The sequence below is a fragment of the Cyprinodon tularosa genome, unplaced genomic scaffold (assembly GCF_016077235.1).
Source record: "Cyprinodon tularosa strain WSP-4 unplaced genomic scaffold, ASM1607723v1 ctg930, whole genome shotgun sequence".
In the NCBI taxonomy this organism is placed as follows: Eukaryota; Metazoa; Chordata; class Actinopteri; order Cyprinodontiformes; family Cyprinodontidae; genus Cyprinodon; species Cyprinodon tularosa.
Genome location: NW_024039708.1, coordinates 8,940 through 36,075, shown reverse-complemented (window position 1 = coordinate 36,075; position 27,136 = coordinate 8,940). Strand labels below are relative to the sequence as shown.

General features: G+C 40.4%; 1 protein-coding gene and 1 long non-coding RNA gene across 5 annotated transcripts in view; one reads left to right on the top strand and one right to left on the bottom strand.

Moving 5' to 3' along the window:
* Positions 1-23,884, bottom strand: part of LOC119776426 (NLR family CARD domain-containing protein 3-like) — a 44,292-nt gene extending 20,408 nt beyond the window's left edge. The window contains exons 1-8 of one of the 4 annotated variants that reach the window (XM_038274815.1): positions 23,735-23,882; positions 23,167-23,296; positions 22,969-23,082; positions 21,903-22,016; positions 17,526-17,604; positions 17,205-17,409; positions 15,284-17,075; positions 7,354-7,506 (exon numbers count right to left, since the gene is read on the bottom strand). In XM_038274815.1, the coding sequence (XP_038130743.1) occupies positions 7,354-7,506; positions 15,284-17,075; positions 17,205-17,409; positions 17,526-17,604; positions 21,903-22,016; positions 22,969-23,082; positions 23,167-23,255 (2,546 nt within the window). In that variant the 5' untranslated portion in view covers positions 23,256-23,296; positions 23,735-23,882. Of the gene's footprint in view, positions 1-7,353; positions 7,507-15,283; positions 17,076-17,204; positions 17,410-17,525; positions 17,605-21,902; positions 22,017-22,968; positions 23,083-23,166; positions 23,297-23,734 lie in introns of all 4 variants that reach the window. The other 3 variants (XM_038274817.1, XM_038274818.1, XM_038274816.1) reach the window with 3 other exon arrangements.
* LOC119776427 lies at positions 1,480-3,942 on the top strand. The gene is made up of 4 exons (XR_005279779.1): positions 1,480-1,591; positions 3,383-3,472; positions 3,582-3,701; positions 3,798-3,942. It is a non-coding gene; the product is annotated as an uncharacterized LOC119776427 (long non-coding RNA).
* Positions 23,885-27,136: the final 3,252 nt, after the last annotated feature.

Here is a 27,136-nt window from a genome sequence, read left to right as displayed (position 1 = left end):
GTAGGGATCTGTGGTGAAGCCCAGCTACAAAGGGGTTAAGCAATTTAGAGCTTTTCATCTCAATGCTGGTGAAGAAATCAACCTAACCCAATTCCTTAGCGTCCTGGTTAGTGGGTGCTTCCTTGGAGGGACTGGTGAAGATGGGAAAACTAAAGTGGCACTGCTGTTTGATGGTGACCATTGGACTGGTGCTCTTATGGACTCAAACTGACCGCCAGAAACAAAGGAAAAACCACAATGGTTTTTGATGGATCCACAGCAAGTCATTCCTACGGCGGCAATATGTGGTGGCAACATTCCAAGCACGTTACTGAAGGTTTGAATAAAACGGACTGTTATGTTTGTACTCATACAGACCACTATGGATGAGTTGAAGATTTAAAGAGGTTTTGCCTACTCAAGGGACAGATTTTTAAGCTTTTTACATTCTTGATAAATCTTACATGTTTGCTTTTTTCACATTTTAATCCTTTTCATATTTTTGATTTTTGCATATTGATCTTTGATTACTGAATTCCCTATCAGCAATGCATTTATGATGTGTGTAGTAAAAATCTTTTTAGAAGTGCTACATGATAATGTTTATATGCACAAGACAGGGCCGGCCCGAGGCATAAGCGAACTAAGCGGCCGCTTAGGGCCCCCTGGTGGCCAGGGGGCCCCAAGCAAAAATGATTGAACAGGCCCTGGTCAATTTATTTATTTTTTTTTTTTTATTTTTTTTTTTTAACATTTAAATAACTTAAACAAGTGATATAAATGATGAATACCAATTAATAAATAAAAAATTCAAGACAAAAAAAATTCTGATTTGTCCACAACTGCTCATGCGCATTCACTTCGCGACGGTGTAGGTACCAGATTGACTCGGGCTGCCAGATTGACTCGGGGGCCTGCGCCTTTTGATGACGTCACAATACATAATTGTTTTAACGTTTGCACAATTGCGCAAAACATTTTGATTGGTCTGGACAGCTTACTAAAGTAATTATAGCGGGGTGTAGGTTTTATTCGAAAGCGGGATTGCTGTTTGTAAACGGACAATTTTACGAAGACATTCTCCATGGTCCCTGCGCCTTCTGATGACGTCACCGAATTCGCCATGGGCCTTGCGCCTCCCGATGACGTGACATTATGGCAATGCCACTCAAACAAACTACATTGAGCCCGCGGTCTGCATTTGTAACGAGAATAAATTCAGGAGAATGAAGCTAAAGGGATACAAAAAATAAACTTGTAATATTACAAAACCAAAAATACTACGAATACAAAGTATATTCAGAGATTAAAGTCCCTCTGATACTGTTTAAGTGACTGAGAAACTGCAGATTTGCCACATTTAAGATGGCGGACGCTCTGACGCATCTCAAAAGGCGCAGGCCCCCGAGTCAATCTGGCAGCCCGAGTCAATCTGGTACCTACAACGGCAGCCGCAGACAGCTCACGGTATGCAGCGCGCGCCTGCATTGACAATTCACACTGGCGCGCACCTGTTAATAACCAAGTCTAAGCCATGTCACAAAAAAGGATTTATCCCTCTGGTGCCGAAAAAAGAAAAGGAAAGAGGAAGAGAAAAAAGAGCAAGATAAAGGTATGTTTGCATGATTATTTACTGACCGCTATATTTTGTGCAGCAGCAGCACAGCTAGCTAGTCATCATAACTCATGTCGTGATATTTATCAGCCATCCATCACCATTAACAGTGAAATATTACCCGTTATTAATATACATTTATTTAGGTAGGTGTGTATTTTATGTGTTGATACATATCGGCGTAGGAGACCCAGCACATGCTGGACGGACTATGTTTCTCGGCTGGCCTGGCCTGGGAACGCCTGCTTGGGAATCCCCTCGGAGGGGAGGGACGTCTGGGCCTCGCGTTGAAGCTGCTACTCCCGCGACCCAACCCCGTATAGGCGGAAGATAATGGATGGATGGATAGATATCGGTTTAAGTTGGAGAAAACACAGATGCCAGCAGCCAGCTTAGCTAGCATTGTTGTTTGTGTTAAAATGAATCTACTAACTTAATAGACAAAGCACATGCGCTCTCTGCTCTAAGATCTTTGGTGAGAGATGGTAATTTATCTTTATTAGAAAATATACCAAAAATGAAAATAGAGTGCAGTTTTATTAACATGGTGCTTTCCTCATATTTAGGCTGCAGTAGATCACAATGTTAAGTTTTTACCATATGGCAATTATGCCTCATTTGCCAATAGAATATGAATTGTTAGGTGAGGTGTGGAGTTTCTTGTAGTGCAAGATGGGAAAATAAACTAATTCTACAATAAATTATCAGTAAATTTAGATAAAACCAAATTCATGATATTCGGAAAAAATAAAAAACAGGAAAACAATCCAATTAAAATATCAATTGAAAGTGTTGATTTAGAACAAGTACATGAAATAAAATTCTTGGGTGTCATATTAGACGATAAGTTTAGCAGGAAACATCAGATCAGCCTAGTAAAATCTAAAATAACCAAAAGTGTTGCTGTTATAAGAATTAGTTTCGTCCTGGACTACAAATCTTTGTTTATTTTGTACAAAACACTTATTGTACCACATTTAACATATTGTGTGGAAGTTTGGGGGAATACATACAAAACAAATTTACAGCCATTATACGTTTTACAAAAAACAATCAATCCGAATATTCCATAAAGTGGGATACTGGGAACTCACAAATCAGTTATTTATCAAATAAAATATACTGAAATTGTGGGACCTGGTAATATTTAGAACTTCACAATTCATGTTTAAGGTCCGAAATCAAAAACTTCCACACAATATACAGGAAATGTTTGGTGACAGAGAGGGGGGGTTATGATCTAAGAGGTGAAGGATACGTTAAAAAACAACACTTTAGAACAACCAGGAAGATTTTTTGTTTATCTGTGTGTGGAGTAAATGTCTGGAAAGGATTGAATGACGAGTTTAAAAAAATTATAAATGCAAACCAATTTAAAAAACTGATTAAAACCGAGCTCATTTCAAAATACGCTATATAAGATGACTGTTTAATAGTCTATAATGTAATTGATGACATAAATAGTACTTAAAATAATTGTACATGGCTAAACATCATGTGGAATGGAAACAAGTGTTTTTTTGGTTTCTTGATGTTTTGACAGTTAATTGATGATAAATTGACAAGTAGGAAAGGGGCAGGACATTATAAGATGTATCTTCTAGCTGCTCCTTTTCGAACAGAAAATATAAAATTTGCATGTCACATGGGCAAAATAATTTGTTTTATATTTTTATTCTTAAGTTTGTTTCATTTAAATTTTTTCTTTCTTGATTGTTTTTGCTGTCTGTTCGAAATAAATAAATAAATAAATAAAAACTATGCATTATGGAATGCTATTTTCCCCAGGAACACTATTGAAGTACTTTGGAGAACAACCAACTTTACCTGCCCCTACTGTTTCGAGTGTCAGTGCCTCCACAGCTGATGATGCAGCAGGTGAGGGTTTTCTTGATGGCAAATGGTTACATAGCCTGTTAATATGACATGAAACATTTAGCTTTTTCTTTATTTCTTTATTTTTTCTTTGTTTGTTTTATCATTGCAGGTTCATCCACTGCACAAGCGACATCAAGGGAGGAGCACTTACATGTGACTGAAAGCGAGGAGCAGTTACAAGCACCTACATTTACTGATCCACTGGTTTCAAACTCAGCCGGCATGACAGGTCTGTTAATCTAAGTTTTTGTTTTGTGTTGGCTTTACAATAAAATTTTCTGCTATGTTATTTTATTCTTTTTTATTTAATCTATTGTCCCTACAGGTCCTTCTACATCTGCACCCACTGCTATAGATTTCCCATCTACTGCCTCAACAAGCTCCAGCTATCAAGATGGATCAACAGCTCCTCCAATAGACCCAGCTGAATGGTCAGCATTCCTCTCAGATTCAGAAAGGACTGATCTGGTAAGAAGAGGCCAGCGCCAATCAGTGACACCTCTACATTCCCCAAGAGATCAGATGGATGAAGCTTTCACTACCACTATACATACAGACAATTAGTTAATGGGGAAAAAATCAAGCGAAGCTGGCTAATTTATTCAAAGAAAAGTGATGCAGTTTACTGCTTCTGTTGCAAATTATTTTCAAGAAAGTCCACAAAGCTGTCATCAGAGGGACTGTGTGATTGGGTAAATGTAGGTGCTTTGCTGAAACAGCATGAAAATAGTCAAGATCATTGCAATAATATGGTAAAGTGGAAAGATTTTGCCCTCCGTCTTTCTAAGCAGAAGACTATTGATGCAACAGAAATGGCCCTTTTGGATGCAGAAAGAAATCGTTGGAGAGATGTTCTTATCCGTTTGATTAGTATCATTCAGTCTTTGGCAGAGAGAAATCTTGCACTCAGGGGGTCTGTTGATACTTTGCATCAGGCCAACAATGGGAACTTCCTTAAAGAGGTGGAACTGATGGCAAAATTTGACCCTGTGTTAAAAGATCACATCAGACGAATTGATAGTGGAATGCAGCACAACACGTACCTGGGTAAGACTATCCAGAATGAGCTGATAGAGTGTGTCAGTGACAAAATAATTGAGGTAATGGTGGCAGAAATCAAGGACTGCAAATATTATTCAATAATTTTAGACTGTACACCTGATGTTAGTCACCATGAACAAATGTCTGTTGTGGGGCGCACAGTCACTCTGGGCACAACACCAGAAATAAAAGAGCACTTTTTAGGATTTCTGATAGCTCCAGAATCCACTGGCCTGGGTTTGTCCAATTTAATTCTTAACAGGCTTGAGGAATTGAACATCCCTTTTCAGGATTGTCGGGGGCAGTCCTATGACAATGGGGCTAATATGAAGGGGAAAAACAAAGGTGTGCAGGCTAGGCTATTGGTTAAGAATCCAAGAGCTTTTTATGTGCCTTGCAGTTCCCATACACTAAATCTGACAGTGTCAGATGCGGCTAAAGCATCAACGGATGCTTCTTGTTTTTTTGGAAATGTAGAGAAGGTGTACGATTTGTTCGCTGGGTCCACTTAAAGGTGGGACGTCTTACGGAAGTTTGTTGACATCACACTCAAATCCTGGAGTGAAACACGCTGGGAAAGCAGGATAAAAAGCATTGAAGCTTTGCGGTACCAGTCAGAGAAGGTGAGGGAAGCCCTGCTAGAAGTGAGAAGCAAAGCGACTGACCCTGTAGTGGCTGTTGAAGCCAACTCGCTTGCGGAAGAGATAGGTTCATTTAGGTTCCAGATTTGTTGTGTTGTCTGGTATGACATTTTGTCTAAAATTAACATCACGAGCAAGCTTCTACAGTCAAAAAACATGCAGCTTGATGTAGCAGTTAACCTTCTAAAAAAGAACAAAGGTGAACTTATCAGTTACCGAAAAACAGGCTTCTGTGATGCGCAGGCATCTGCTAAAGAAATTTGTGAGCGGATGAACACAGAAGCAGTGCTAAAAGAGAAGCGATTGCGTTCTACAAAAAGGCACTTTGCCTATGAGGCTGCAGATGAGCCTATAGTGGATGCTATGAAGAGGCTTGAAGTGTCATTTTTTAATGCCGTAGTGGATTGTAGCATTCAGTCATTGGAGGATAGATTTACATCTCTAAGTGAGGTTAAAGATAACTTTGGAGTGCTGCTCAATTTTAGGGAGCTTGATCAAAAAGTCCGGAGGGAACAATGTGAGCTTCTTGCGGAAAAACTCACTTGTGGAGAGGAGGCTGATATTGATGGTAACGCACTGGCATTAGAGATAGAGAGTCTTCCTGAACTTCCCCAAACTATGAAGACTGCCTTTGAGCTTCTCACATACCTCTCACAAAATGAGATGTTTGAGCTTTACCCAAATCTTTGGGTAGCTCTCAGGATAGCCTGCACTCTGCCTGTGACAGTTGCCTCAGCAGAGAGGAGCTTTTCCAAGCTCAAATTAATAAAATCATACTTGAGATCATCAATGGCCCAGGAAAGACTAAGTGGACTTGCAGTCATTAGTATTAATAACAAAGTTGGCCAAGCAATACCATACAATGATGTCATCAGTGACTTTGCCTCCAGAAAAGCTAGGAAGGAACGATTTTGAGGGCATTGTTGTACAATTCATTGTTGAACCCTTGCTGTTTTCATGTTTGCTTTCCTTATTTAAGTATCTGTTTTTGTAACATTCTATTTTTGATATTAATGTTTGTCTATATTGGTTTTATTTAAAATATTGCACAGTTAATGCACATTTGCAAATAAGTTATTTAATGTTTGTATTCAAAAGGTTTAATAAAACAAAGTATTGTAAGTATTGTTTATTTATTTTGTATTAATACATTACCATAGTCTATTCATTTTTAATATTCACTATAACATTATAGTGTGACATTTGTGTCAGTAATCTTCTAGTATAGGTGATTCTGCATGGTAGGAGGGGGGGGCCCCAAATCAAATTCTGCTTAGGGCCCCCAAGAGGCTCGGGCCGGCTCTGGCACAAGAGGAGGGAAATGTCAGGTTTATTCAATGATGATTATAAAATTAATGTGTGTTTATGAAACATTTTTGCAAGGGGATGCTCCACTCCTGTCTCATGATTCAGTCAGGAGACCATCATGACTTGTCATTCTGATGGAGCATTCTGTCTTCATGAACTGATCAATTATTCTGTCAGAACAATACTCTGTTTGTAACCATGCATCATGTTCTGTTAATAAACGCTCTGCAGAGGAGGTCCAGTGGAAGACAGTATGTTTGAGTCTGGGGTTCAACTGTCTCTCCTTCCTGCAGGAATTGTATCCAGAATTGTGAATTTCAGTTCTTCAATTGTGTATTTCAGTTCTTCTTAAGAAAAAACCTATTTATGAACCCGACAGACATGTTTCATATATAGTCAATGAAACATTATTAACCTTCTAGTGGAACCAGGAATGATACTCTGATTATAAGAAAACACTGAATGTCAGGAGCATTAAGTTTTCAATCAGAACTAGAATGGCAAACATACATATCAGGTTTTGTTCTAAATTATTGGGGCTTTTTCTCTGTTGCCTCCTGTCAAAGATTTTTGGTAAGCCTCGCTCTGAGGCACCAAAAGCAGATTGAGATCCAGTGATAAGAGACGTTTACCTAAATGTTAATAAACCAGTTTTCTGATATATTTTCTAATGGAAAAATGTCTAGACTAATATGACTCAAAACAATTATTATTTAATTGAGTTTATGATTGATTAATTCTAAATATTTGTTGTAAATAGACTTATGTAGATAAAGAAAAAATCAAACAATGAATGAAGCTGTAATCCATTTAACTTCTGTACCTTCATATAAAGTGGAATCCTGATACAATTTATTATAATGACTGAAAAACAGAATAAATTGTTCAGACCTGAGACTTTCCAGTTTGCAGTTTGGACTCTTCAGTCCAGAATCCTGCAGCTTGTTGTTACTCAGGTCCAGCTCTCTCTGATTAGAGGACTGGGAGCTGAGAACTGAGGCCAGAACTTCACAGCTTCTCTCTGAGAGGTTACAGTCATTCAGTCTGAAATGACAGATACAAAAATTGAACAATGGTTTTGCTAGATTAAGACTATAGAAAAATAAAAAATATATAACAACCATATAGTGCTCCATCTCACTGACTTGAAGATAACCAGATAAAGAAGTTAGTTTGGTGTAGTCAGAAATGTTTGGCAGCACTTTGAATGTGCTTCTGGAGGTAGAGTTTGGGTAAGAAATCACTCTTTTATCATTGTTTGGTTTCTAAAACTCATTGCAAGTGCCTCGTATTATATTTGTTGTGTAAATTGATGTTGATGTGTGGCCTCACAGAATTCTATATCATGACTCAGAACAGAGTGACACAGTATGAGGCAGGACAGAAGGTGGGAATATTCAAATAGCATTTATTGAAATAAACAGACAGTGGATTTGTAGTAGCAGCAACTAGGGTGTCCGAGGCAGGCTGACAAGATGCAACGTTTGCTCGAAGAGAGCTCCAGATGCTGAAGCCTAGATTGATACAGAGCTGACAGAAGATCAGATTGAAAGGATAATCCATAGGGACCTCAAGCACCTATTGTTGACAGATTCATGTTCAATCTACATGAAGTAGGTGTCCAAAGACAGGTCAGGCAAGCTCAGAGGTCCAACAGCAAAATACGTCAGGATCAGGCGATCAGAACCAAATCAGTAACGCTAGAATAAGTGTCACACCAAAGGCTCGAGCAATCTGGCTGGGAGGAAGCAGTTTATATAGAAGCTGTAACAGGTAGATGTGATGAGTGGTAATGAGAAACTGGTTGGAGTGAGGCAGGTGAATGTACTAAAACATTGAGCCAGTTATCAGTACCAAGACAATGACATTCAATGATTTTTCTCTATTGTTAAGCTGCGCCTGAGTGTGACAAGGTTAATGGTATAGTTAATGGATTGAAGTTTTGGATTTTTGATTAGCATTCAAGCAAAAAAAAAAAATATATATATATATATGCAACTGTCTAGTTCAATTTTTATGTTTTATAGTATAAGATGCAACAATTCCTGCTTTCCTTGTCCTTTGCTTTTAATCAATTGTTTTTATTAGTCCGCCTGGCCTTGGACCATAAGATCAGGGGGTGTTGTAAGGGCAGACTCTCTTTATTCACTTGTTTGTTTTTAGCCACTTACCTTAGTGACACCAGTTGTGATTTATAAAGTAAAGCTTTGTTCATATGTATTAACTGAACTGTGCTCATGTTTAATTTGATTCTGGTTTAGGATAATACAGGAGGGTGTTAAATCCTGCTTGGCATTTCCTGCTTGGCATTTCTGCCTGTCGCACCTCCTCCGGTGCCCATGGGTCAGCTGCAGGGTCATCAGCCAGGAACCACCATTCACCAACGTTTCGCCCCTTTAATCCTGGAATGTCTCCTGGTGGCGGGGCAGTGACAGGGACGTCTCCCTGTCACCCCCTGCAGCTGAAAGATGTTATTCCCTGCAACTGTTATCTGGGGGTTAGGTGTTATTCCCCCTGGTTCTGTCCTTCCTTCGCAGCCAGAGCCAAAAGCTCCCTTTCTCCGCTTCCTCAGCCAGTTCCTTTGTTGCCTTCCTCAGCCTGCCTCCCGTGACTCCCACGTCTTTCAGGAGGCGTATGGTCAACAACCCTGTGAAGCCTCGGCATCCGATCTCTACTGGGTAGATGGTAGTCTTCCAGCCAGCCTCCCGGCACTCCGCAGCCAAGTCTGAATACTTGGCCTTCTTTCGCTCAAAGGCAGCTTCGATCCCTTCCTCCATTGGCACAGTGAGCTCAATGAGGGCTACCGCTCTTGCCTTTATGGACCACGCCACAATGTCTGGTCGGAGAGATGTGGTGGTGATTTATGTGGGAAACTGAAGCTTCCTGTCCAGGTCAACCTTCATGCTCCACTCCTGGCCAGTAGTGAAGGGCCTTGCGGTTTCTCCTTTCTTGAAGCTTCTGATTCCTCCTTCCGCGACAAAGATGGTGGGGTCCTCTGCTGGTGATGGTGTTCTACTACCCTGTCTGTGCTCCTCCAGCACTTCGGCTAGCTTTCTCAAGACCTGGTCGTGGCGCCATCTATAGCGGCCCTGTGAGAGGGCCACTTTGCCGCCTGACAAGATGTGCTGGAGGCTTGCGTTGGAAGCATTGCAGAGTGCACAACATTCCTCGTTTCCTAACCACTGATGAAGGTTCTGAGGACAGGGAAGCGTGTCATATGTTGAGCAGATAAGGAAGCTAAGTCTTGCCTGTGGGATCTTCCACAAGTCTGACCAACTGATGTTCCTGGTTGAGATTGCCTCCCAGGTTGTCCAGCTTCCTTGTCGTCCCTGAGACACAACCTTGATCTTATAGCGGTCTTCCTCCATCCTCGTCACCTCCGCCACCACCATTTCCTTTCTTTCCTTGTGGTGGGCCTTGGACCAGAAGCGTGGTGCTTCTCCCCATCCTAGGCCTGCTCTTCCTACCTACACCCTGCCTACAATCTCCTTGTGCTGCAGCCGGCTTACAGCTTGGTCGACCTCGGTCTGGGCGTTCCTCTTGAGGCCAGTCAGGACACTGGCGTTAGCATTCCTGACCAGGAACTCATTCGGATGAATGAGTTGGCTTTCCCATCCATCCTACTCACGGTTGATGAGAGGATCTCACTCATTTTCAGGGGCCACAGCAGTCTCTGGTAGAGTGTAAATTGGTAACACCAGACCTTGTATTTGCCCGGTAGTTGGCTTTTGTCAATTCTCGATAGGCCATTAGAGAGCTGCTTCATAACGGTTTTCCCCATTTGCTTGTCAGAAAGCTCGGCAATGTACTGCCTCCCAAGGCTTTTGATTGGCTGCTCTGCAAGGAGTGGGATCTTCTCTCCCCCGACGACGAAGGTGGTGTTGTCGTTCCGGACACCTCTCCTGAGTGACAGGCTACGGGACTTGGAGGGCTTGATCTTCATCCTTGCCCATGACATCAGCTCATCAATCTTCCTCAGCAGTCAGCAGACATGGTGCTGTCTGAAGGAGGGTGGTGATGTAGTCCATGTAGCTCCTTAGTGGGGGGAGCCTCTGGCCAGTTGGCAGTTTGATTCCTCCTGCCATCTGCCTTGCACCGATGAGGATTATTTCAAACGCTGCTACAAACAGTGTAGGTGAAATGGCACACCCCATCGCTATTCCGACTTCAAGCCGCTGCCATCCAGTAGTGAAGTCCAGGGCAGGGAACTACATTTGCATGTGGAAGTACTCCATGGGGTAGATGATCAGCTGGTGTGGGACAGATCCATATGCGTTGGCCTGGTCAAGCCAGACGACATGCAGGTCAGTCTTGTCGCGCTTAGCCCTCTGGATCTGGTCCCAGATCATTGTGAAGTGCTCCACACATCCTGGGAACCCTGGCACCCCTGCCTTCTGGCAGTTGGTGTCGATGTATTTGTTCTGGAGCAGGTAGGTCGTCATCCTTCTGGCTAGCACAGAGAAAAAGATCTTTCCCTCTACAGTTAGAAGGGTGATGTTACGGACCTGCCCTATGTCCTTGGAGTTTGTTTCCTTCGGAATGAAAACCGCTACTGCTCTTTGCCACTCGGCTGGAATGAGTTGTTTTTTCCAGGCAGTTCTCATTAGGTACCATAGCAGCTCTAGTACCTTAGGGCAGTTCTTATAGAGCTTGTAGGGGACTCCGTTGGGGCCTGGTGCAGAAGAAGACCTTGCTTTCTCCACAACTTGCTTAACCTCACTGAGCTTGGGAGGCATGGTGTTAAACTCAACAGTTGGTTGTGCAGGCTGCGGTACATATCCTGGTGTTCCTAAGGGGACATTCCTTTGTGGATCGCTGTACTGCTTTCTGACATGCTGTTCCAATTGCTCCCTGGTAGTTTCAAGCTTGCCAGTCTTATTTTCCTCCAGCAGCTGTCTGACATGCTTGAAGGGATCCTTGAAGAAGCTGGCTCTCTCTTTCTGCTTCCGCTTGTTGCGTTTTCGGATGAGTTCAGCTCTGCGAAGCAAGGCTACCGGTAGTCTTTTCCTGACCTCTTCCCATAGGGCTTTTAGCCCTTCTTTCTCCGCAAGAGTGGCCTTTCTCCAGCTTTTCCGGAGTTGGCGACGCCTTTGTACCAGCTGGAGGATTTCCTTCTCTCTCCTTCCCTTCTCTCTTTGGATGGACCTCTGTCTGGAAACGATCTCTCCAAACCTGTCCTTGTAGGTCTGGTATATGATGTCTCCAATCCGATTCAGCTTGGCCTCTGCCCCTCCTTGCAGTGACTCCTGTAGGGTCTTGATCAGGTCTGCGTCCAGTGCATGCCATGTCTCTGCTCACTAGACTTTGGCCACTTGATCTTGTTCTTTCTGGCGGGTTTCTTGGTCTCTGCCATTGGCTCTGTTCTGTCTGGTGTGGTGAGGACTTTGTCTTCGTGCTCACGTGGGGACTCGTTCTCCACCAGTGGGCCTTCTTCCTCTGTCACCCTCCTGCCTTCAGCAACATTGGGTCCATTGGCTCTGTGGTTTTTGCCCTGGCTTTAGGTCCCTCTTGTCTCACCTGCTGTTGCAGTGCAAGGTTGCTGCTGGCCATTCTGTCCACACTTTGCTTTCCCCTGGTGGATCCGTACGCCCCTAAACGTGGTCACTTTCTCCCATGCAACAGTAATACATGCAATTACTGTTTGTTCTGGAGTCAAAACAAGTCAAGCTTAATTTCTACTCATTTCCTCCCATAGGGTTATTAGAGTGAGAGATGAATGTAAGCATCTTGGTGAGGGCAGGGACGACATTATAACCTGCTTAGTTCTTTGTCATTAGTAGTATAAATATTTTATAAATAACTTCATGTAAAAATAACCCCAAATGCCAAAGGTTTCATTTCAAAGGGAATACAAAAACTGGGGTACCTGATCTATTGTATGACATCAATTTGAACCCCATCCCACAGATTGATATCATCAAGGTACTTACTATTCCTAGGTTGGAGCTTGCTGGAGAACAAACCAGCTACTGCAAACAGTACCATTTAAACATTTGAGCATTTGAACTACTTGCAAAACTAATATTTTCAAAGTTAAGACAAATTAATCATGTGCCCTTTGACAAATTCATAAATTCATTTTCTGAACGACTTAATCCTTTTAATTGAACCAAGGGGGCCTATAATAGCTATATAGCCATAACAGCTATAACAGTTCCAGAGCTGTGGGGCTTTAAACTCTTGGTGTCAGCTTGGAGCTGCACACAATGGCTCCACCTGCTGTTAAAAATTTTACCAGTGAAATTTTATGCATTCTGAATTATTACCACCACTTCAGGCCCACTGGGTCATGGGTTTTAGGATGTTAAGGATATTTATGTGGCTCACACAAACATTGTACTTCTTTATGAAACATTGTCAACCTAGTTCACAATGTATTAAATCCCTTTTTAGTAGACTACATAATTATATTCTATGATTTTCTATTAATTTAGAAAGGGTTGTGATACCTTTATTTATACATGCTGGCTCATAACTTGACTTTTTTCATTTTGTAATATATCTATTGTTCAATATTATGCATGTGTTTCACAGTGATGGGCAGTAGCGCCACTACATGTAGCAAAGCTATTAGTTTAACTACATGTTCCAGTAGCTTGACCGTAGCGTCGCTGCTTTATTTATCAAGTAACTTTCCTGTAGTGACGTTATTGCTTTGATCAGGTAGCGACGTAGCGTCCACAAACGCTACAAAATCCAGGGCATAACTAAGAAATAAAACCAGGTTTTCTATTTTGAAACAACAATCAGAGGTATTCGTTGGACATTCACGCATGAGCCTCTATTCTGCCTCTTCTGTGTGTATCTACCGAAACATGCGCACGGCAGTGGAACTCAAAGAATGACACACACACAGAGCCACACACACAGGATGGAGGAGGAGACAGGAGCAGAGCGAGAAGAGCAGCAAACTGTCCCTACCACACCGTGGCCTTATCTTCAGAGATTATGAAACTTGTTGAATCCTCAGATAAAAAAAATAAGTGTACAGGTGTCTGCTTTGCAATAAAAAAAAAAAACTGTTGTCAGCGTCCAGGACATCCAACACCAACCTTCACATTCAGGTGAATCACGAATTTCCTTCCTGCAGTATGCAAGTAAAAATATCTAGCGTCAGTGTAAATCCCAACGCAATTTAGCCAAATGCTGTATGTTAATTAGTAAAACGAAAGCTACCCACCTACCAACAAGCAGTGTGTGATGGAAATGGACTAGCTAAGTGTCTAAGCAGAAGTGTTTAAAAAAAAAAAAAAAAAAAAGCATGAGTGATTTTCAAGGTTCTTGGTCAACTTATTCAGTCCAAATTTGCTTGAGTCATAGTCAAGATGTAAATCTACAAGGTCTGATGGCTCATTGAGTTTCAAATAGGGTTACATGGTGTTATCCAATATTTATTTTGGAAAAAAAATTTGGCGAAGCTAAATATTAGAATATTGCTCAATGCCTTTTCTTTGTACAAATAGAAACAATTGTATTTCCAATTTTTAGTTTAAGTGCTGTACTTGCTTTAATTCACATATAGAATTTCAGGTGTTTTTTGCTCCTAAGGCCCTCAGTGCTTAAGGGGTAAAGATATTGATCTATTAATTCATTAAAGCCACTGCCTGAATGTGATGGAATGGTTTCCATTCTCAAAGGAACCTAGTCTCAATGTTTTTTGGGGACTCAAATGCCCCCGATAGGATCTCAAAGTTCTGAGTGACTGGTCAGAAATGCAGCAATTCAAAAAGAGAGCTTATTGTTGAACCTCATGTTCCAAAAGGGACTTTTGTTTTCATCCCGTCTATCGAACGCTGGACCGGTTCACAGGAGTTTGCCAAACTGGTCCACATGTTTTTTATGGATCTGGACAGGGCATTCAATGATATCCCTTTTGGTTCCTTGTAGGGGATGCTCCTCAAGTACAGAGTTGGGGCACTTTACTAAGGGCCATCTGGTGTTTGTACAGTGAAGCACTAATTTGCTCTACATTGCAGCATTAAGTCGGACCTGATCCTGATGCGTTTATGACTCGAGCAGGGCTGCCCTCTCTCATCGATCCTGTTCTGAACCTTTACAGGGAGGATTTTGGCAAAGCCAAGGGCAGACGTGGGGTTTGTTTGGAAACCATCGGATTTCATTCCTACTTTTTGGAGATGATGCTGTTCTGCTGGCTCCCTTCTGCCATGACCTACAGCATGGACTGGGGAGGTATGATGCAGATGTGGAAGTAGATGTGGATAAAAATCATCTTTAAGCAATCTTCTTGACTAGAAATAGGTGTCTTTGCCACTGGTACTGACTGAAGCCGAAGATTACAAGTACAATAATGATTATTTTGTTTTGTCAATTTTAGCTCCAGCAGTACTATGATAATGTTAATGATAATGCTAGCTTCTTTAACCACTGAATGGACCTTTTGACCTTTTTTATAATCTGAGTTTAAAGATTAATGAAACAAAATGTTGGACAATATTTAGTTTCTTACCTATTACAAAGTAGAGAAACACATAAAGATATAAGCAAATCAATAAACCTAGTTTCTATTTCCCTGTCTAAAAATTTGTAAACACTGCCTTTTGCCGATAGAGCTGGAGATGGAATGAAATAATTAATAATTGCTCCATGTTCATGACAGAGAACATTTTGGTTTCCAATTAAAGGTGTTAGTTCAGCCTTTTGAAATACAAATGTTGGTCTCTTAACAACTAAACTAGTTTTTGTTTCTATTAAATGCATTTTTATAAACTCTTAGTAAAACCAATATTTATATTTTGTGATTTATCCTTACTTTATGCTGGTTAGATCATGGTTTCAAAACCCTAATTCTGTAGGTACTTACAGAGCTTTGTTTGAAGCTTTGACCACTGGCAGCAGCCTGAGAAGAGCCTCCTCTGAAGCAGAGTATTTCTTCAGGTCAAACACATCCAGATCTTCTCCTGATGTCACTAAGATGAAGGCCAGAGCTGACCACTGAGCAGGAGACGGTTTATCTGTGGAGAGACTTCCTGATCTCAGAGCCTGTTGGATCTCCTGGACCAGAGAACGATCATTCAGTTCATTCAGGCAGTGGAACAGGTTGATGCTTTTCTCTACAGACAGATTCTCATTGATCTTCTCCTTGATGTACTGAACTGTTTCGTCATTGGTTTGGGAACTACTTCCTGTTTTTGACAGAAGACCTTGGAGAAGCGTCTGATTGTTCTCCACTGAAAGACCCAGAAGAAAGCGGAGGAATAAGTCCAGGTGTCCATTTGGACTCTGTAAGGCCATTTTCACAGCATTCTTATGGTGATATTTTAAATTTGGTCTGCTCAATAGTTTAGATTTAATAGAGAGTCTTATTAGATCTTCATATCCAGAGGTGATAAAGCTACGATGGAAATGTAGGGCAGCCAGAAACTCCTGAACACTCAGATGGACGAAGCAGAGCACCTTGTCCTGGTTCTGGTACAGTGTTCTCTCCTCTTTAAAGATCTGTGTGAACACTCCTGAGTAAACTGAGGCTGCTGTGATATCGATGCCACACTCTTTCAGGTCTGATTCATAGAAGATCAGGTTTCCTTTCAGCAGCTGATCAAAAGCCAGTTTTCCCAGAGACTCAATCATCTTCCTGCTCTCTGGACTCCAGTGTGGATCTGTCTCAGCTCCTCCATCATACTTGACCTTCTTCACTTTGGTCTGAACCACCAGGAAGTGGATGTACATCTCAGTCAGGGTGTTGGGCAGCTCTCCTTCCTCTCTGGTCTCCAACACATCCTCCAGAACCGTAGCAGTGATCCAGCAGAAGACTGGAACGTGACACATTATCTGGATGCTTCTAGATCTATTGATGTGGGAGATGATCCTGCTGGCCTGCTCCTCATCTCTGAACCTCTTCCTGAAGTACTCCTCCTTCTGTGGGTCATTGAACCCTCTGACCTCTGTCACCATGCCAACACACTCAGGAGGGATCTGATTGGCTGCTGCAGGTCGTGTGGTTATCCAGAGGAGAGCAGAGGGAAGCAGTTTCCCCCTGATGAGGTTAGTCAGCAGAACATCCACTGAGGTGGACTCTGTAACATCAGTCAGGATCTCCTTGTTGTGGAAGTCCAGAGGAAATCGACTCTCATCCAGACCATCAAAGATTAACAGAACCTGGAAGTGATCAAAGCTGCAGATTTCTTTAGTTTCAGTGAAGAAGTGATGAACAAGTTCCACCAAGCTGAACTTTTTCTCTCTCAGCACATTCAGTTCTCTGAAGGTGAATGGAAATATGAACTGGATGTTCTGGTGGGCTTTGCCTTCAGCCCAGTCCAGAGTGAACTTCTGTGTTAAGACTGTTTTCCCAATGCCAGCCACTCCCTTTGTCATCACTGTCCTGATTGGTTGATCTCTTCCAGGTGGGACTTTAAAGATGTCTTCTGGTCTGATTGTTGTTTCTGGTCTGGTTGGTTTCCTGGATGCTGTTTCAATCTGTCTGACCTCATGTTCATCATTGACCCCCCCAGTCCCTCCCTCTGTGATGTAGAGCTCTGTGTAGATCTGGTTCAGAAGGGTTGGACTTCCTGCTTTAGCGATCCCCTCAAACACAGACTGGAACCTCTGCTTCAGACTGGATTTAAGTTTACGTTGACAAACTGAAGCCAAAAGCTCTGAAAGGTTAAAGAATATCATTAGCATCATAACGATTCCTTTCAATAAATTATTTGTTCTTTCTGCACTTCTGACTGAAATAAAGTCATAATTTCTCCATCATTAAATCTCTGTAGAAATCTTCTTACTGCTCTGCAGACGTTCAAACAGCTCCTCCTGTTTCATCCTGCTTAGGAAATTCAGTGTGATCTTGACCAAAGCCCTTCTGCTGCTCCTCATATGCTCCTCATCCTTCCACTGACTCTCTAAGCCTTCTGGTTCATCTGGACTCAGAACCTTCTGGATCTTCTTCAGCTCCTTCTTCACAAAACTAACAATGTTTTCCTCCACCAGCTGAACAGAAGAATACATGAAGGACACATCAGACTGAGATCAAGGAGCCAAACATCAGCTCCATGTTGGACAGACTGACAGACCCATGGAGAAGTAGTTGTAGTTCATGTACAGACCATAAATATGGAGTCCAGCTGGGTTTGATGCTGCTGGGCAGATGGATCACTGGGAACCTCTGAGTTCTGCTGGTCCACTCTGTGGAGGAACCAGGAAGCATTAACTCACATTCTGTAGAACAAACAGAAAAAGGCCAAGGTCCTTCTGGTGTCCTGATCCAAAAGCTATAAATAGGGACACCCATCACCACAGAGGAAGCTCCTACCTGATAAGAGTCTGGATTTCTGATGCTCAGACTGATGTTAAAAATAAGTAAAAATAATGGAAATTAATTCAGAATGATAAGTTTAAGATTCCATAGAAACCATAAAACACAATAGCAGCAGCAGCCTATGTTAAAAAAAAGAGGGGTGGGGGAGTTAATCCAAAGTCCAATGGTTGGTTGGAGATTTTTACGTCCTTAGATGAATCCCTTTGCTTCATGATTAAAATGGTCCAACATCTGCAGCTGAGACCTAACATGAGGATCCATGGAAAGAAATAAAGTAGGTGTTCATTAAGAAACTTTATTTTCATCTCGTATACTTAGTGTATACATAACAAAAATTTGATACTTACAGCTTTTCAAGAGTGAAACAGAGCAGAGAACATTAGGGAACATTTAAAAAGTGCAGCAGTAATCAGAATGTAAGTTGACTTTAACAAGGCATTTCTTTGCTTCAAATGACTCTAACTGGGGTTCCTGATCCCCCTAGATATATAGAGTAGAGCCCTTTCGCTTGCACAAGCGGTTACAAAAGATGAAAAAAAAGTTTGTTGCACAAAACATTGGTTTCAGAACTGACCACTTGTTTGCTACTGATTAGCAATGCCTATTTCAAGCTGACAGTTCCTTATGAGGTGCCCCCAGGGACATAAATCAGAATTAACTTGCATATACACATATTAAATTACACTCTTCCATATAATATACTGAAAACCTCACACAAACACTAGTAAAAAGCTCTCACATAAACTAGTGAAAACATTGACCTCTTATATAATCTACTCAAAAGCTCTCATACAAAGTAGTGAGAACTGTTCATATAAACTGGTGAAAAGCTTTACCTTTCATACACACTACTAGAAAGCTTTCATATACACTATTAGAACGCTCTCATATACACTATTAGAAAGCTCTCATATACACTACTAGAATGCTCTCATATACACTATTAGAACGCTCTCATATACACTATTAGAAAGCTTTCATATACACTATTAGAACGCTCTCATATACACTATTAGAAAGCTCTCATATACACTATTAGAAAGCTCTCATATACACTATTAGAACACTCTCATATACACTATTAGAAAGCTCTCATATACACTATTAGAAAGCTCTCATACACACTATTAGAAAGCTAAAATATATGGTCCCCCTCCTTTAATTTAGGCAAACATTGCTCAAATATCACCGAATCCAGATGGTTTGTTGTTGATGAAGAGAGGAATAAACACAGTTTAAGATTTGCAGCTAAATTAATTTGTTTCCATATTATGGATCTGCTATCAGGCACTTCCCATCATCTTATATCAGTAATAAAAAATTATAAATACAAATTTGGTATTTGGTGACTTGACTTTTATTTCTGTCAGGCTGAAGTGAAAAAACTTGGAAAGAGACTGATTCTCTTGGCGTTTAAAATAACAACACAAAACAGCATAAGAAAACCGCATTTATTTTTTTTATTTTACAATTTTGTAAACAACAGCGGCTGATTAAACTAAATGTCTCACCTTGTATAATTTTACGACTTTTTATTTAACCAAGAAATGATCCGAAAGGCCTGGGAAATGATCAGATCCGCTTATGTGGCTGCAATGCGCGGCGCGCTCCCGACACAGGTGGAACAGATTTTCACATGGGAACAGAATTTCGCACAACACCGGAAAAGGATCTCTGTTGAAGCAAAAACATAAAAAATGAAGTCGAGTAATGCCCATGCTTCTGTGAGTTGTTTAGCGGATAGCTGAGCATGAATCAATAATTTTATTTGATACAATTTCGGCCGGAGATAGCACAAAATGTACGGAGCTAGCCAGAATGACCTCCGTTTAAAACAACTTCCGGTGTAATGACGGTCCTTCCTGTTTCACTGAAACACCTTCCATTTCAACTGAAACACCTTCCGTTTCAACTGAAACACCTTCCGTTTCAACTGAAATCCGCTAATAGCTTTTCAGTAGTGTGTATGAGAGCTTTCTAGTAGTGTATATGAGAGCTTTCTAATAGTGTATATGAGAGCATTCTAGTAGTGTATATGAGAGCTTTCTAATAGTGTATATGAAAGCTTTCTAATAGTGTATATGAGAGCTTTCTAATAGTGTATATGAGAGCGTTCTAATAGTGTATATGAGAGCATTCTAGTAGTGTATATGAGAGCGTTCTAATAGTGTATATGAAAGCTTTCTAGTAGTGTGTATGAAAGGTAAAGCTTTTCACCAGTTTATATGAACAGTTCTCACTACTTTGTATGAGAGCTTTTGAGTAGATTATATAAGAGGTCAATGTTTTCACTAGTTTATGTGAGAGCTTTTTACTAGTGTTTGTGTGAGGTTTTCAGTATATTATATGGAAGAGTGTAATTTAATATGTGTATATGCAAGTTAATTCTGATTTATGTCCCTGGGGGCACCTCATAGTTCCTAGCTTCTGCACGGATGTTTATCCTGTTATGAAACTCTGCTAATTTTCTGCAGGGTCATCTCACACCCTTGTGATCCTCAACAAATACACTTCTTACTTAAAAAGAAAGACATAAGTTGAACAATTTTTTACATCACACTATTTATTTACAGTATCACACTTGAACCCGAGAGTATTGATTTTATGTACACATGTTGATTTTATGTACACATGTTGATTTTATGTATACACATGTATATTTTATCCTGTGCGGGAAGTGCTTTTATTTTATTTTATTTTATTTTATTTACTTTTATTTATTTTAGTTATTTTATCTTTTTGTGCAGCACTTTGGAAACCTTGTGTTTATTTAAACCGTGCTATATAAATAAAGTGGATTGGATTGGATTGGATTAAACATGATCAGATCAAACTGGTCCTTTATCTTAGTTTGCCTCCTTTAGTTATTTGATTTAAAAGTAATCTGATTTAACATATGAATTAAAAATGGGGGAGAAGAACTTTAGAAGAAAAAAATCAGAAACAAAACAATCATCTAGAGTCTGAACTGAGTACAACTTATTCTGTCATTGATAGTTTTTGTAAAATGTTTAACCTAAATTCTGGCTTCAGCTGAAATCAGCCTGACCCCTACTGGACCAACAGGTGAACTACAGACCTTTAGAAACACCTCCAGCAATGTTTACCCTGAACTCAATGGAGACTGAATAATTGAAAAAACATCCAGAAAAAAAAAAAAACATTTTTATTAAAAGGAATAAAAGTTGGTAAATCAAAACATTTCAAACTGAGTTAGTTCAGTTTTAAAGGAGAAGTTCGTTTTTTTACACTTTAAGCCCATTTTCTGTAGTGTCCAGGATGAAATCGAATGATCGACACCAAAATTTTGACAATTGGTCCTGTCTCTGCTTTTTGGCTCATTTAGAATCCACCCCTGGCTGTTTCAGAATGGCTTCCATAGTGCATGTCCGATAATGTCCTTAAAACAACCTTAAACGTTCTTTTGTTTTAAATATGCTACTCACCGGGTCCTCAGCGCTGTTCAATGACGTTCCAAAAAAAGTTTCGTAAAGAAAAAACGTTCCTGTAGTGTTTTATTTAGCATTTTGTAAATCCCATTGAGTTCTGTAGGAATAGTCAATATTCCGCTGCCACCGGAAACGGAAATGGGGCCTGTTTACACAGTTGTAGTCTTTTCGCTTCACTCTGTGTACTCCGACGTCGAGGTGCTAACGTCTCTGTTAAACACTTTAAAAAACTCTGAAAATGGAATACGAAAGGTGGATTCTTGATTCTCGACGTCGGAGTACACAGAGTGAAGCGAAAAGACTACAACTGTGTAAACAGGCCCCATTTCCGTTTCCGGTGGCAGGGGAATATTGACTATTCCAACAGAACTCAATGGGATTTACAAAATGCTAAATAAAACACTACAGGAACGTTTTTTCTTCACGAAACTTTTTTTGGAACGTCATTGAACAGCGCTGACGACACGGTGAGTAGCATATTTTAAAAAAAGAACGTTTAAGGTTGTTTTAAGGACATTATCGGACATGCTCTATGCTAGCCATTCTAAAGCAGCCAGGGGGTGATTCTAAATGAGCCAAAAAGCAGAGACAGGACCAATTGTCAAACTTTTGGTGTCGATCATTCGATTTCATCCTGGACACTACAGAAAATGGGCTTAAAGTGTAAAAAACCGAACTTCTCCTTTAAACATTTAAAACATTTAGACAGAGCTCACCTCTTTGCAGCTGAAGGTCGGTCTGTTTTAAACTCAATAAGGTGACCCTTTGACCTGTCACTCTTTAAGGAAACACAGCTGGGTTCTGGTTCTGGTTTGAGGTTCTGTTGGATCCTGAAGGAAAAACTGAATTCAATCTTAGTCTAATAATGTATTTAAAGTTAAACAGTGAAGCCCAGAACTCTAAAGTGTCCCACAGTGGCTCTAGTTTGAAGTGGATCCAAATATTCCTGGTTTCACTGTAAACCGTATATTAATGATGGATTAATAATTAGCTCTGATGATAATTAATAAGGGATGATGTTTGGGTTTGTTAGCAGGAACTGAACAATAATCAGAAAGTCTGGATGTTGAACAGTGTTTGATGTGTTCTGATCTTCTATCCTGACAAACTTTCTTCCTTTGGATCAGAGTCAGAACTGCTGATAGAGAAACAAGTTCATTTATCTTCTAGTTGATTGTTTTACTTGTTCTAGTCTTAAACTGATGATCAAAGCCCTTTAGAGCAGCAGCTTTATTTTCAGCGGCTAATTTCTGAGCTTCTGTTCAACTTTTTATGGTAATATTGACCTGGTGGTGCATTCAAGGACCTTTCATTAATTAAGTAATTTACACTTAATTTCCTATCAAATATTTCTCTTGTTCACTTTTGAAGCTGCTGATTTCACTGATGTTTGCAGATAACAGTGAGAGATCATGTTCTCCATCAGATTTAGTTTGGATGATTTAGTTTCCATCTAATAGTTGAATCAGCATCATGACTTGCCTACATGTGCATCACCTTAAGCTCAGCAGAAGCACCAACTCTGGTTCACTAATGTGACACAAGGTGATCCAGAAAGATTCAGCTGGATGAAGAACAACTGATTTTAGCTCTAATATCATCTAACAAGATCATTTTATATCATCACAATAAAACAATCCTTTGATTATTTCCATTATTTAGCCTCCATCACTCACTGCTTCACATTTGAACAAAGACATGAGAGAAAGAGTTGTGTTCACATTAATATGTTGGAATGAAGTTAGTTTAAACTAACTAGCGAAACATTTAGAAACAGCTCACCTGTTTGCTGATGAAGGTTGGTCTGATTTAAAATCAATGATAAAATCCTTTGACCTGTTGCTCTTTAACGACACACAGCTGGGTTCTGGTCCAGGTTCTGGTTCTGGTTGTTTCCTGTGAATAAAGATGGTTTGGTGATGTTCATGCTGAGCTCTGACATGGAGAAGAGTCCTGGACAGTTAGAGATGGTGATCTGACCTCTGAACTTTGCTCTGGTCCTCATGTTCTCCACACAGAGTGGTTTTAGAGGGAGGGACTCTGTCCTCTCTGTCCTCACACTGATCCATGCTGCTCACTTCACATCAGCTCACACACCTTCTACCTTCATCTGAGGAGGAAAAACTCATCATTCAGCTGAACATAAACTCTGATCAACAACACTGACAGGAACCAGCAGGTGGCGCTCACTGCTGTCTGTTAAAATATTCTCCATAGAAATCCCTCTGCAGTCTCTGACTGGTGAGTCAGCATTATTCCATGTTTATCAATATGCTACAATCCCACACGAACTCTGATCTGCCATAAAACCAGTTAAAGATCAACTGGAGTCCAGTATCAGACTCTGGTCCAGAACCAGGACCTGATGTCAGAACTCCTGTCTGAGAGTTTCCTGGAGATAAACAGTTGGTCTTTATTTCATGCAAAACAACCTGCAGCTACTTAACACTGACAGCCTGCTGCTCTACAGTCTCATTGGATCAAACTCGTGTCTCATCAGGAGACTAAGTCTCTGCTTAGAGACTTGAAGGAATAGAGATGGACTCACTCAGTTTCTCCCCATGAAGTTCTTCATCATGTAACTCTTCTGTCTGGACCGGGTCTGTGTAGAAGAAGAGAAACTCTGGGACTTTTTCTCCGCTGTTGTTCCTCTGAGTCTGAAAGCTTCTGTTACTCTGAAAACAGACTTAATGTTCCAGCTCACAGGGCAAAGATCAGCTGCTATAACTTTATATGACTTCAACTTTTTCAATAATTAACCTGTAGCAGCTTCCTGATGCTAATCGGACCATCAAAGAAAGTTCTAAACTCTCTGGTCTCTGATGGTATAAACACCCAGAACTCTTTCTATTTTACAGTCTGCAAGATCCAGACGGAACCTGAAGAAGCAACTGATCCAATAAAACTAGAGTCATTAGAGTTAAACATGAAACTAAATGGATGTTTTAGATCAAAATAAATGTTGGTGTAGTTCTCTTCAGCTTCCTGGCTCCTTTGGTCTTTGTAATCTTTTCCAGAAATATAGATATCACTGACCTTGTTTCTCATCTCTTCTTGAGATCCAGGCCTGATGTGTTGCTGTTGAATATTTTTATCCTACTCCATGTTGTCAGATGGGTTGTATAGGGTTTCCTCTTGATTCTGCAGATCAGTAGGTAATCAGGCCCAGATATGGTTGTTGTGTATAGCTTTATTAATGTAATGAATTAAATCATCCTGTGAAAAAATATTTTTTTATTATCAGATATTCTTTGATACAGTCTTTTCCCAGTATGACTTTATACTTCTTGCAGTAATTATTATAGTACCTTTAAAGGAATCCTGACAACACAACATTTTTGAGACACTTTAGTCCATCCCAAATATACAAACAACTTTGTTATAAAAATGATGTCCATTTATAGAAGCACATTTAAAGAGTTCACCTCATTATACTAAAGAAATGTAGAAATCGGCTCCTCGATTCTTATTGTGATTGGATGTATCAATTATCAGAGTGGTTGTCATGGAGACCTCTTATGGTTGCTGTTAGATACCAACAGAAGCTTCTGTCAAACAGACAGGAAGTTAGAACCTGGAACAGAGACAGATGGTTCCTTAGTGTGACTCTGACAATTTTTTGTTAAATAATTAAAATAGAGAAGCTAATGACTAACAATATACATTAAAAAATGTAGCTTAGCTGTAAGATGTAGGTTATATCAGCCTATATTGGAAAAAAAAATACAAACCTTTTGAAAAAGTTCATTTTTTTATAGTACCAGCAGTAATTTTAAACTCCTTCCAGCACTGCTCTTCTCATCATCATAGAGTGACAGAAATTTTCCATGGTTTATTCCTCAGGCAGTTTTTGTCACAGAGACATTTATGTGCTATAAGATATATCTAGATGTTTATATCTATGAAGCTTCACCAGTAGAAGTTATTGTTTGTCCACAATGTGTAATTACAAATACATGATACTTTGTTTATATCAGTATTTCTGTAAATCCCCTCAGGCACGATGAGCACAAATGGATTTCTTGAACTGATTTAATGAAGCCTCCAAATCTTCATTAGCACCTTGAAAACTGTACAGAACAATACAGTTGACACAATTAACTAATTAGCTACCATTAAACCACACAGTGTACATTGTAGCTGGCTTACAACAGAATAAAACAATGTAACGTTAAATACAAATAATAAAATACCTCATTGGCTGCATGCCACAACGAGGGAATTATCCGTGAATTAAAAGGTGATTGTCCTTGATGCTGTCCTTGGTTTTTACTCAACAAACTTCAGCTTATAATGTTTGTGAGTAATGTGAAAAACCTCCGTTGATTTCCATGAATGACGGACGTTGGTGTTTGTTTCCATGGTAACCCAAGACGGACGTTGGTGAAATAACGTTTTCTCAAAACAGCGCAAGAACAAGCTTGTAGATATAATCATGAGAATAATCATAAATAAATCAAACCATGTGTCACTCAGTAAAACAATATAGATATACAATCATATTTACAATAATTAATATGAAATGTAAATAACTATATATACATATATCAATATCAATTAATTATATCAATAAACTGTCTGCATCATCATGGATACATTTACACTCCCACCAAATTACACAAACTAACAGTATGTGGGATTTCTTAGAGTTATAGCAGGTATCATCAAAGGATATTTCTCAAAGGTAAGTACGTGCTAAATAAACTCACTGTATTGCATCTAATCTGCTTCTATCAAAGTAACAACTTTGTGTATAGGTCTCTCTAAATACACTGTACTTGTTGTAGCTTTCCCTTTGCTATCGTATGTGGTGTGGCTAACTAGCAGCTTCAGCTTTCTGACCCTACCATCTTTCCCTGGGTAGACTTCGGTGACTCTTGCTAGTTTCCATTTGTTGCGTGGTGTCTGTTCGTCGTAGAGAAGGACGATGTCATTGACCTTTGAGTTCCTTCTGGTTTTACACCACTTCTGTCTTGGTTGCAGGTTGAGAAGATATTCTCTCCTCCATCTGTTCCAAAACTCATTGGCCAAATACTGGACTCGGCGCCACCTCTTTTGTAGATAGAGATCTTGCTTGACAAATTGTCCAGGTGGGGGAAGAATGATTGTTGATTTCATAGTCAGAATGTGGTTTGGGGTTAGTGGTTCAGGTCCAGATGGGTCGTTCAGATATTCAGTGGTAAGTGGCCGGCTGTTGATGATGGACATGACTTCATACAGGTAAGTCCGGAGAGAGGTGCTGTCGAGCCTTTGTGCAGACTGGTCCAGAACTGCAGTCAAGATGCTCCTTATCGTTCTTATCTGCCTCTCCCATATGCCGCCCATGTGACTTGCCGCAGGAGTATTCATGAGGAACTCACATCCTAGAGCCTTCAGTCTCTCTTCATGAGTTCTGCAAACTCTCTCCTTGCACCAACGAAATTAGTCCCTTGGTCACATCTCAGTTGGCGAACTTTTCCTCTGATGGCAATGAATGATCTGAGTGCATTGATGAATGCGTCGGTTGTCATATCGTCGATTACTTCTATGTGAATGGATCTTGAACATAGACAGGTAAGTATGAGTCCATATCTTTTGAGATCCTTTCTTCCTTCTTTAATGCCAATTGGGCCAAAGCAATCCATTCCACTGTACGTGAAAGGTGGAGCTGCTTCCATTCGATCTTGAGGTAAGTCACCCATTCTTTGTTCTTCGGTGCGTCGTCTGTACATTCGGCACTTCACACATTTGTAGATGTGTGATGAGACAGCACTGCTGCATCCCAGGATCCACCATCCATTAGCTCTGAGTGCGTTTGTTGTCATTCCACGTCCTTGGTGTTGGATCTTTTTGTGGTGGTGCTTGATGAGTAACGACGATATGTGGCTTTTCTGTGGAATAATTGCTGGATGCTTTTTGTGTGGGTGTAGTGCAGCTTGACCTAGATGTCCTCCCACCCTGAGGATCCCTT